The sequence below is a fragment of the Aptenodytes forsteri genome, unplaced genomic scaffold (genome assembly GCF_000699145.1).
Source record: "Aptenodytes forsteri isolate BGI_AS27 unplaced genomic scaffold, ASM69914v1 Scaffold143, whole genome shotgun sequence".
Lineage (NCBI taxonomy): Eukaryota > Metazoa > Chordata > Aves > Sphenisciformes > Spheniscidae > Aptenodytes > Aptenodytes forsteri.
Window position 1 is genome coordinate 2,101,887 of NW_008794951.1, and position 12,451 is coordinate 2,114,337.

A 12,451-nucleotide genomic window follows, 5' to 3' on the forward strand; every position below is an offset into this window, starting at 1 on the left:
AGGCCTCCAGCTGTACTGCAGCAAGCCTATGACAGTGATGCTGTTGCAATGTGTAAATAAAATTGTTTTGAAAGGGAAGTTTCTATTGTTAAACAAGAAAAATTGAAAAACTGGGGAATATAAACAAAACAGTTTGTATTTTACCAAGCTTGACGAATTTAACATTGTGACAGGTTGGCTTGTTATTACAGAAATACACTAAAATCATTAACCTTGTTAAGCACAGTCTAGTTTTCAGTGGCTTTTCAGTGACTGCGGTGGCATCCTCCAAGAAGCTGCTCTCTTCTCTCGCCTGCTCTTCCTCACAGTCTGTCCCAGAAGAGCTCCTTTCTCCCAGGAGATCACAAGAGCTAAATCCCTTTTTGTAGCTCCAAGGCCCACATCATTCAAAAGGCCAAGGCCAAGTTTCTTTTTTTCCCCTCACAAGCTCGCAGTCTTTGCAGTCCTTCTAGTTGCTGAGGGCTTATCTTCATTGCAGCCAGGAATTGATACTACCCCACAGCGGGCATATCCAAGCCAGCTTTAATCCAAGTGATTCAGACAGCGGCACTGACAGCAGTGCCGTGGGATTTGAACTCTGTTGCACACCCTGGGGACTTACCTGTTAGCTAGATGACTCTGACACCCAGACTGTTTCATCTTCGCTGCCGTGTGTCCCCAGCTAGCTTGTTAGGTTTCTTATGCTGCGCCTTCGTATGCCATGCCCCTTCTTGCTGAAGCTTAGCCCTACTGCAAGCACTTCTCACAGAAGATGGTTCAGCGGGAAGGTTTGTTTTCTTCCTTAGGCCTCCCCAGGTTAGAGTTATTACCTCCAAAGCAGGGTAGTATCTTCAAATCATAAGGTAATATATAAAGTGCGTGCGTATTTTAAAAAAAGTTTTTAATTGTATTCTGGTTAAGAACGCTCGTTAAGTAAACCAAATAACAAAGCCAAGGTAAAGCTGTAGAGCTCTCACGTATGAATATGTCCACAGAGATAACGTTTGCTCCTCAGTAGATAAGAATAAAGCGTTAGGGGAAGAGGCTCTTTATCAAAATAGCCAGACCACCGTCCAGAAAGTTGACAGAGCAGTTTCCGGCGTTGGACATTTTGTAATGTGCCTGGCTGCTGCACTGCTGAAATAAACACAGAAGACGTCAGTCTTTTAAGTGGTACTGTGTTCACATCATGATTGTGAAATGTAAAATAAGCACCTGCTGTTGTTATTATAATTTTGCATTTTTCTTGGCTATGGATAAAACGATGTGATTTTTTCCAAGGTGGTCCAGGAGGAGATCCCAATTCCTTCGAGTTTTGTGAAGCTGAGTTATCTCAGCAGTCGAACACCAGGGTATAAAACTTTGCTGCGCATTATTTTGACACACACAACCATCCCTTCCGGAATGACAAAAGTCCATCTGATAGTTGCTGTTGAAGGACGTCTGCTTCAGAAATGGTTTCCTGCTGCAGCCAATTTGGTCTACACGTTTGCCTGGAATAAGACAGATATATACGGACAGAAGGTTTCTGGTCTGGCCGAGGCTATGGGTATGTAGAATCACCTTGATGTAAGCAGAAGCGCTCACACACGTGAGGCCAGGAAAATACGGCTTATAAATTTTGTTGCTACACTTACATTCTTTGAAATCAAATGCCTCTTTAGCTAAAGTGACTCGTATGATTTCCTGAGAACATTTTTTTTCTTATTCTTCCAATGTCATCTTTCTAATTTAATCAATTTGAAAATCCCCTTTTCCCTTGGAGAATGGTTATGTACTAACAGCATTATATTCAGCTGTCTTTGTTTTTGAATGTTACTTTGAATGTGACCTTTGGTGTGTCATTTTTTTCTGCCATTTTTTGGCTGTGACATTTAAAATGTCATCTCCACTTAGGGTTTACAAAACTCTAACTTTTAGGCATCCTTTCTTACTACATTTCACGTCCCCAACAGTTAAAACTTCTTGATTTGTTGTTTAAAGATGTTTATACGAAAATCATCATGTCTCATAGGCTTCCTTTACCGCGCAGCACAAGCAGCTATTCTGAGAATTGCTACGGAAGTGCTGTCTGTGCAAATACATTTTATTTAGCCAGCCATTTTCTTCAGTAATTTCATGGTTTGGTTTTTAAAAGGCTTGCTATTTTTTTAATTGAATTTGGGGTTATGTTGCTTAATGGACTAACCTTAGAGATACCTTCCATTAAGATTATTTACCTTACCAGCAAAGCTCAGTATTGTGAATAAGCCCTATTCACTTCCTTAGTAGTTTTGTTTTGCTTTTTAAGTCAGGGGAATTACAGCAGGCTATAAAACAACGATAGCAAGGGCTACACGGAGCCATCTACCCTTGCAAGGAATATGCCTCATTCCGTATATGAAAATGCTGTTCTGAGGGGCAGCCAGAAGCTCTCTTCAGGACCTGCCGTGTTGTCCATACGGGCAGCTTGCCTGCAAATTGGCCCGTGCAAAGCCAAAAGGTGCCACGCAGGCTAAGCAAGCCCTGCAACTCCCAGAGCATCTAGCGCGTGACTGTGTTGTCGTGTGCTCCCAGCCAGGTGGTCTGTGAGGCAGCTGCGTGGAGAGGCGATGGGAGGAAGGAGGATTGCAGCACTTTCCTAGTGAAAGTGCTATAATCCTCCTTCTTAGGAGGAGTTCTGCTTAGAGAATGATGCAGACGTAGCCACTGGTGTCCGCAAAGGGTTATGAGACCAAAATATGGAGTGTGATTTACATCATGCCATGCACATGGGAATATATCGGAAAACAAGGAGCTTATTCTAGGGCTGTGGTCCCACAGTCTGCTTCAAGAGATACAACTGCAGGCTGCTGCCAGCAGGGACGTTCCCGCGTTCTCTCCTTACCCCTGGGCCACCGCTCACATTCATTTGATCATGAAATGAGCCAGATCTGGAACAAATTCAGTTGAAAACTGAAGCAACCAGAAAATAAGTGATAATTTTTCAGCTTCATTAGTTTCCTGATCTGCTATGAACGCTAGTGCAAAAGCGCAGGTCTTCTCATTCCAGCCGTAGCTCACACATTACATTGGCCTGAAGTGATTAAAACTCCAGCCTCAGTGCACGGTGTCCTGAATTGCTGCATCACCATATCTGCATCTGATCTACCACACCTGGCTCACATCTGCAAAAGGGTGGACAACGTTTCGAAGGGGTCGGTCAGGTGCTGGCACTGACACCCAGAGAGGGCTCTGAACGTCCCACATACGTGGGACGTGGTGGGCTTACGGCGCCCGCCACGTACGGCGCCTGGTGGGGAGCAAGAGTGCCCTTTTTGGCCCGTCCGTCTCGTGAAACCTCCTTGTTAAGGGGCAAATCTAGCCCTAGCCCACTGCAGAACCACGTACGGCGCGTGGTGGGGAACAGGAGTGCCCTTTTCGGCCCGTCCGTCTCATGAAACCTCCTTGTTAGGGGGCAAATCTAGCCCTAGCCCACTGCAGATATAGATTCCTGCTAGTGTTTTGCGGTGAGGGAAGGTGTTAAATGGGTTGTTGGTTTCACTTACACATATTGGTGCAAATCCAGAAATGAAAAAAAATTCCAGTGTGCCCTTTGGCACTCCCGTGGGTGATCGGGCAGGACCAGATGGGTCACGGGTGCCACCGGGGGCTTTCCCCGGCACGGTGCCGCGTGCCCTGTGTTCAGAGTCTGTCACTGAACTGCACGGTTCACTCTGTCTGCACGGTAACACGAACGTGTGTGTTTGAGGGGGAACGGTGGAGTACGCCTGCTCCCTCTGCATCATTTCAGAGTCTTCTGATGATCACGAAGTCCAGTACATGTCTGGACTTTAAAACAATTTAAATCAAATACGTAACATCTTACGAAATAATACTGTAGTTACAGATTCCCAAATTAGAAGTAGATGAGCGTAATATGTTTAAATATGAATAAAGCTTATGCAACAGTGCTGGATAACAACTTTTAAATTATTTAATTGGTGCTTAATTTTTTTTTCTTTTCCTTAAAGTTTCGGTTAATTATGCTTCTTGCAGAATAGAAGCAAAAGTCTTCTTTATATTTTAAGTAAGTAAGTGCATTGTTAGCATGCTTTGTTAGATTCCAATAAAGCTTTATTTAATTTGACACACTGTAGTACTCAGGGACCTTTATCCGCATCCATTATATGAATTTTTGTCAAAATAATTTCCTCTGCCAGTATATTACCAATATTTAATAATGCATTCTGTTCAGTTTTCATTTTAATTAAATTAAATTGTAGCAGGTTGGAGTCCTGGAACTCAGGAATATAACCATCTGCTTTTGGTTTTATAAATACTATAAACATCTTTATTTTTCTTCAGGGTTGTTGACAGCAATGATCACATAACCGGTTACAGAAAAGACGACTTTCTGAGCATATTTCCACACACAAGTGGCTCTGTTTAAATTTGTTGGAGGAACGTTTGCTGCTGTTTGTCTAGTCCCCACGTGCCGAACAAGAGGCCATTTTGCTCTTCTCAGAGTAACAACTGAGATGATAAAGTAACATTTTTTTTTGTTGTTGTTCTGAATAAAAAAACATCATGCAGATGTTGACACACAAAACCTTGGTGGTAAAGTCTATGTCCCCTTGTAATTTAACATAGGAAAAGGAAGGATTTCAGCAGAAATGCTCCTGTATAACTCCATACATGCTCAGTCTTAGTCCCGCAAGCCCTTGCCTCCCACCCAGCAGCACGAAGTGGCGCGCGAGGACTAACCCTTCTGGGTGTGACTATAAACCAGTCCTCAAGCAGAATAGTCTTAGGTCTTCTCTGTTTATTATTGTACTTGTTACTTTGGTTGAGGTCATTATATTCGTTGTTCGAAGAAGTAAGATGCTGGTAAGTACAACTATTTCAGGAGAGGTTGAAGCAAAGGTTACCGTCCTGGTTAAGCGTGTCTTTTATTTCTTACCTGTATTTTGGCAACAGCCCCCTTAAACTGGGATATGCTGGCACTACTAACAAATTATTGTTCCTTCTTCTAAGTAGTTGTATGAAAATAATAGATTTTTGGTACAGATGATTTCATAAATCTTTTGAAATCCATTTTGAGACTGCAAAGAACAACTGTACTTGCTGGCTGTTAGTGTCCAAAAAACACGGTCACTGCATTTCGCTCCTTCATGCAGTGACATCTCAGTCACCTCAAAAAAGGGCTATAAGTTAATTTGACCAGAAAAATAACACCCCACAATGAGGGTAAGCTGACTGAGACTGTTGTTTCACTTCCAAAATTACATTTTGCAAAACCTGCCAGTAACAGAATACTTAATTTTCAAGTGGCGCCGCAGTCACTTGGTTGCTTTTACAACTGTTATGCTTCACCTTGATTACTTTGCATGCAAAACTGGATGGTACATCAGTACCTCCAGTTAGATGTTTCAGGAGACCCTGCTTTAAGATTACACAGCTATTCCTTTTTGGAGCATAGCCGCCTTTGATAAATATACTTTCTTTCATAAGCATACATAGAAACACAGTTGTAGACACACATGAATGGGCACGCGTCCACGCGTCTCGCTGATGAGAAGGGACAAAAAGGCAGCTACGCACAATAACTGTGAGAGCAGGGAACGGTGAACTTTTAAGAAAGGGGATGATTGATAACCTCTAGAGGGTATTTGGTAGCTCAGAAACATCAGCTATAGGCGGGGAATAGCAGACACTTTACAGCGTTAGCTACAGTCCTGGTAAATGTGCCGCTGTGGACCCATTGGCACAGATTCTCAGATGGTATAAATTGTTACACCTCCCTCGACCCAGATACCAGCATGGTACCTACAGCAGCTGATGAACTGTCCTGTGGGTCTGCTGAGCAGGGCTGAGCGTTACAGGTCTTTACTCTTTCCAAGTATACACATCTGACCCAGGATTGAATGTGTTAAGAAGCGCATGATTGGAGTGAAGATGCTAGCGAGCAGGCGGCAAGTGTGAGGTTGCTTCCTAGGAAAAAATCTACCCTTTATCTTCTCTCTGCATTAACACCTAGAGAATAGCGCGTTCGGTTACTGAACCTTGATGGCTCATCCCAGCGCAGGATGTGGCTGTTCTGGAAGAAGGGCCGTGCCCACAGCTGGGCGCTCAGCCCGGGGAGCTGCCCAGAAACATCTCTGCTGTTAGTCATAAGAGCTCCTGTAACAGAGAAATTGGACAGAGTAGCTGCTGGACCCTCAGACTGAAGCCTATAATGTTTGAAACATACAATATTTACAGCACTTAAGGAGATGTGATTTTTACAAGTCTTTGCAGTTTAGCTGCAAAAGCAGGTTCGTTCTTCTGAAATAAAGCAGCAGCTCTAAGTGAAGTTGCTGTAAGGAACAGCTTTTCAGTTTGCCATAAAACATTTGTCTTACAAACACAAATGCTCCCTGCAAAATATTTTGATTGCATCCAGTAATGGAATTTAGATAGTATTAAAACTATTTATGGTTCAAGTAAAACGTACCTAAAGCTGCTACATAGAAAAAGTGAGAGGAAAATATTGATAAATGTCAGAAAACTGTTTTTTTAAATATTTTTTATTTTGTATATTAGAATATTTTTAAAGACATTTTTATTTTGGAAAGGCTGACCTATCCCAATGATTCCTAGATCAAATTTTGGGATTTGGTGTCAAAGTAACATTCTTCCTTTATGAATGAGTTGCACTGAAATCTAAAAGGGTTAAAAAGAGGAGATAAATAACCTTTTTTAAAAAAAGTTGGTATATGAGAGATACCAAAATTAAATTTTGAAGAGGGTTTTTTTGTTTTACTGAAGTACTAAAGGGAAGGTAGTGTGGTCAGTTTGAGCGCCCCCAAAAACCACCATCCTTAAGGAAATTCAAGATTTTCAGCAGGTATTTTGGCCAGCTGTAGAGGGGAGCCATGTGATGTGCAAGCCTGTTAAGATAAATGTTTAATTCTAGAAATTTTCAGCTTGGCAATCCATTTCCGCCTAACTACAGTTTTTTACAATTAGCAAACAAATTAAAACCGGTTTGTTTTAACATGGATTTTTTCCTGCTTAAGCTGTTATTCAGGTAATTAGCAGAAATGCAATAAACAATCAAGTCAGGAGTCATTGGAGAATGACTCGCTTAAGAAATCCATAACTGATACAACAGAAAATTTTCTGCTTTGAAACAGTAGTAACTGTAGCTGTAATAACATACTAATCTCTTAAAATCCTTTTTAAAAAATACCACTCAACAATAGCAATCAGGCAGAGGAAAATTAGTGGCATCATTACTTGACGGATGAATATCAAAACCTGGAATGAAAAATTACCTAGCAGTTCACAGAGGAAAAGGTAGACTGATAGATGTTTAATTATTTGTTTGCAGTGTCGGTGGGATATGAATATGAAACATGTCCTGATTTTATTCTGTGGGAGAAGAGAACGGTAATCCTTCAAGGCTTTGAAATGGATGCTTCAAATCTGGGAGGCTGGTCTATAAACAAACACCATGTATTAAATCCACAAAGTGGTAAGTCCTTCCTTTATTAACTGGCCACGCAGAAGAAGAATACAAATTTTAAAGGAATTAATTGTTCAGATTTTAAGCATTACACTTCCTAATGTGTAATCCTCTTTGTTTGAATGTGCACCCTCATTTATTGAGAACTGTACTGTAAATGCCATCTGAAAGGATATTTTTAATGTTCTGGCTCCCAGGTATTAAACACTGATATCACTAACTCTTGTGATCGCTAACACATTTTGGTCATTTGGATGGAAAAAGGGCATGCTAATTTAGGTTTGTTCTCACGCTGTTGGTACAGAAGTACCACCTTTTAGGTCAGTTTATAGTGTGTTATATTCTCAGTGAAGCGCCGACACCCCTAATTCATCCTATGACTGACATCGGTTAGTAGCATCACAGCACCAGGGAGACAAACGGTGCGGGAAAACAGACCGGCTGAGTGAGAGGTAGCACTTCTGAAACCGCTTATGCAGAAGCTTTTGTGGCTGCCCGCTCTGTGGAGAAGCACAGTAAGTTACTCTTCAGGAGAAGCAATCCAGCACCTTTCGAAGCATTAGAAAAACAGCTGTAAATGCTTTTGGTGTCATAACGTTAACCCTGCGTAGAGATTCAAGCATGGAGACTTGAATCTGTTTTCTCATTGCTTTTGTTTTATTCCTGGGGGGGTTTCTTTTCCTCCCTTAACATCAGGAATCAATCAGGAATTAGTGGGATTAAATTGTTAAAATAATACTTGTAGATAAATTATGGTAACTAGAAAAATACGGTTTTGCCAATAAACAGATATCTCACTGTCCAGGGGAAGAGAAACTTGGGGTCAGATTTCAGCACTTATAAATCAGCAGAGTATTGGATTCAGTAAAGTTGTCTCAATTTGCTCCAGCTGAGAGTCTGTCCACTAAAATCTATTTCCATCTGCAAACTTCTGTTAATGAAGATTCACGCACAGCTGTATGACTGTCAGGTTTTTACAAGTTCTGTTGTCGAATGCGTAGCTACAGTATAAATATTCCAAATACAAAAGGTCAGATTTAGTTTGTAAATTATCTGGATTTCTGTTTTGATTTAAAATAGTTTGACATTTTAAACAGCGGTTCTTTCATACCCTGTCTCATTGGTTTGTATAGATTGTCTCTTTTAAATGCCAGCTATTGACATTTAACACACAGAGAAATCTGACCTCAGCCAGCTCAGCCCCCAACTGTGAGCCCCCTAGTCTACTCCTTAGTGCCAATTTACCACTTGCATAGTTTAATTTCAAGACTAAATTGCTGGCAGTAACTCCCAATTTATATGACTATCTGCTAAGTGCAGCCGTTACTACTATAATTCACCCCATAAACGCTAACGTGTGCTGAGATTTTTGTAAAGTATACAATTATAATCTGAGCAGGGCTAAATCATTGCTTTCCTGAGCACGGGGTATACGGTGACAAATTGCTTCCTGGCCCTGTCTCAGCTGCGTGGCTGAGAACACCGGAGAGCACTGACCGGTCCGCCCCACGCCACCTCCTCTGAAGTCATCCAGGCTGCGCCCGCTACCCTCAAGCATGTCTGACTTGAAATCGGTGGGTCTCTTCTGTTTACAGTTTGCATGCGAGAGCATCTCCAGTGAGGACAGCAAAGCCCAGCCAGAGCTGAGTGATGCCTCAGATGTTCCTTGTGATTACTGTGGGCTTTGAGCATGCACACCTGGCTCGTAAATAGGAACTGAAAAACCAGGACAGGAGCAGACAAGACAATGACTATACCATAGCTAGCGCACACCTAACGGAGCAGCCGGTAGGCTCGCATTAACGTAACAAAACCAAATAGTCAACTGTGTTAACCAAAAGGATAAAAATAACAAGTGTGCTTCCCGTCTTACCTAGAAGCTAGTGAACTGCTCTTCCATTTCAGATACGTAAAATGCACTTTAAATAAGGACAAGAATGTGATTCAGGCTTAGAATTATACATTTCAGACTTACCTCCGTGCCACCGTGAGTGAAATGAAAAGCATGAGTAGCCTTCTCGAGTATGAACGTACTGAGATTTTTCACTTTTAATTAAAGCATTCCCTCTGTATGTATGAAGAGCTGCTCTTTTTAGAAGCGTGAAACTTGCATCTGTTTTTGAAACACTGTCACTGGATTAACTACAGAAATAGCATTGGAATATAACATAAATGTCTCTCTAAAAATTCCCTACTGCAAATTACAATTTTGTTTTCAAACTAAAACTAGAAGCACTTTGCTTGGTTAGTTAACTAGTCCTGAAGAGCTTATATTAACTTCAGCCACTAAGCCTTGTCTTCCAGCAGGCCCGCTGCTGTGCGCAACGTTCCTACTCAGAGACACGGTGGATATGCTTGCCTCCCTCCCCAAAAAGGCTATTCGTTTTAGAGATGTTACAAAATAAACTAAGTACAACAGAAAAGTTGTAAAAATAAACGGATGCAATTTTACAGAATTGCACTTCATAGCACAGTCTAAGCCGTGGAGGTACAAGTATTGACATGCAGAAACCACAGCAAGTAAAAACTGCGTTCTATTGCCAGATGTAAGTATCTTTAAGAAAAGAAAGGAAAAGAAAAAAAAAAAATGTCCAATTCCAGCAGCATAGTTGTGAAATAAAATATATTTTTCCAGTGTGGCTGTCACTGGAAAGTCAAGGTTTTTAAATGTATTCTGTTTTGCATCAACATGACTGTTGGGTTAACAAAGGATCACATCCTGTTCTCAGCTGTACTGAACTGTTCTTTTCCCACTTTATTTTTTCCCCTCCAGTTTAGAGGTTTGATCACTTCTAATTCGTGACATGAATAGAGTTTAATATTTTCCAACACAAAGGTTTTGGTCAGTTTGGAAGATCGTCAAGGCATTTCTCATAATCAAGAAGAGAACACATACCATAAATACTAGTTCCTGTATAGAGTCCTTTTAAAGACACCTATATCTCATGAATACAAATGAACGTGCTATTAACCGATTTTTCAGAGTATTCTTTGAATTAGATTTTACTTCTGATGGGCAAGTGTATTGATTCCGTTTTTATTTATCTGGGAGAAGGAGGAGTAATTTTACAGGGACTTTATGCTTTACGGTAATTTCAGCCCCAGTGCAACACAGCACCGACTAAAATTAAAGCAGCAGCTCGAAAGCCTGAAGTTAAGCACATGCTTACATTTCTTGACAGCAAAACATATTCTCCAGAGCCCTAATTATTTACTGGCATTTGTATGAGACAGTTGAAGTACTACTTTTAAATTGTTAATTTCAGACAAAGGGCAGCATCTTCATTTAGTAGTATTTTTATCCGGTGCGTAAGGGAGGATATTGCCATTATTTTTACTGGCGTATTTCCAAGGTGCCTTTTTTTAAGCCAACGTTCAAACAAATATATGTATTCTGTCCTCTATTGTTCAGAAATAAGTTTTTAAAAATATAATTCCCTTCAAAATAGCTATGGCAACACTCAGTAAATTCCAAGGAGAATTTTAGCTTCAGACTTACCTGAAAGCCACAAAAAAATAGTTTTACAAAAGTTGGTAGAGACAGTACGTAAATACATTTGCCGTACTTTGGGAAAATTCAGATGTGTCTCAACAGGTACTTCCTGCGGTATCTAGAATATGCTCATTTCCCAGTGTAAGAGTCCTCCAGAAAGTATATTCCCTTGTGTTTATTGCTTTAATCGTGCCACTTTTCTGATGAAGTACTGGGCTTTCCAAGGGAAATAAGAGATTTTGGACCATGGTCTAAAAGAATACCTATCTTCCCTTCAGAAATAGCCAAAATCTTACAATAACTTGTCATTTTAAAGGTACTTAACTATATTGCCACATTGTTATTTAAAATAAACACTACAGCTATCAGCTTGATAAAATACACATTTGTACCGGCTCTGGTATCACCAACCTCATAATTGGGAAGACTTTCAACAACTTATGCTGCAGAGCAGTGCTAAAATACTGACACACTGGAAAGTTGTTTTACACTTTATGGCAGAACTTAATATATTCTTGCTGGTAAGAAATTCACTTGTGCCTCGGAATTACTCCTTGACTTAACTTGGCTTTGCCTCACTTGGCACCATTTTTATATACCATGAAGGAGACTCATTTAAATTTGAATATTGATTATGTACTGCCACTCAGTGCTCTTTTGTGAAAAATGCATAGTAGTCCTGCTATTAATCTCCTTTAATTAAATATTCAAGCTGCCTGAGAAATTCCTCTGCTACCTAATAAAAATTTATGAATAAAATGAATATTAAAGTAGTAATCCCCAAGAAATCAGATAGCACTGCAATTAACAGTCAATTTGTTAGAGCATTAACCGACCATGAGTTCTCTTCATGATGTTGGCTTTTAAAATAGCCACTAACCACTAATCAACAAAATGGTGATGGTGAAGCTTGGGACTGAACAAAACTGGAAGCGATTAGTGGAAAGAACCCTGTGACAGTCTTCAAAAGATCCGATGTTTGTGGCTGTTTTGGTAATCTGGTTTTTCTAGAGGATTGCATAATCCAAAACCGTGGAACAGTTTAAATGCTATACATTTGCTTTTTTTGTCTCTGTTTTCTGCCCCCCCTTAGGAATTGTACACAAAGGAAATGGTGAAAACATGTTCATTTCCCAGCAGCCGCCAGTCATCTCAACCGTGATGGGCAACGGACACCAGCGAAGTGTCTCTTGCTCCAACTGCAACGGTCTTGCGCTCAACAGCAAACTCTTTGCCCCGGTTGCTCTTGCTTCCGGGCCTGATGGTAGCGTGTATATCGGCGACTTCAATGTTGTCAGACGGATCTTTCCTTCTGGAAACTCAATTGGTATACTAGAATTAAGGTAAAAAAATAATTAGCTTTCTCTGACTAGTGTTCATTATCCTGGCTGTGATACACCTATGAAAACTACGGTGAGCCTTTTTTCACTCGTGACTTAAAGAAGCAGCCACATTTAGTTGCCCTGTGAGTATGTCTCAGCGACTGTCAAACAAACTCATCAGAAAACTTA

At 40.7% G+C, this 12,451-nt stretch overlaps 1 protein-coding gene across 2 annotated transcripts in view; it reads left to right on the forward strand.

Moving 5' to 3' along the window:
* TENM1 (teneurin transmembrane protein 1) overlaps positions 1–12,451 on the forward strand; it is a 254,601-nt gene that overhangs the window by 180,353 nt on the left and 61,797 nt on the right. For both annotated transcript variants that reach the window (XM_009275367.1, XM_019471028.1), the window contains 3 exons: positions 1,261–1,528; positions 7,313–7,456; positions 12,034–12,283. In XM_009275367.1, coding sequence (XP_009273642.1) covers positions 1,261–1,528; positions 7,313–7,456; positions 12,034–12,283 — 662 coding nt within the window. The remainder of the gene's footprint in view (positions 1–1,260; positions 1,529–7,312; positions 7,457–12,033; positions 12,284–12,451) is intronic.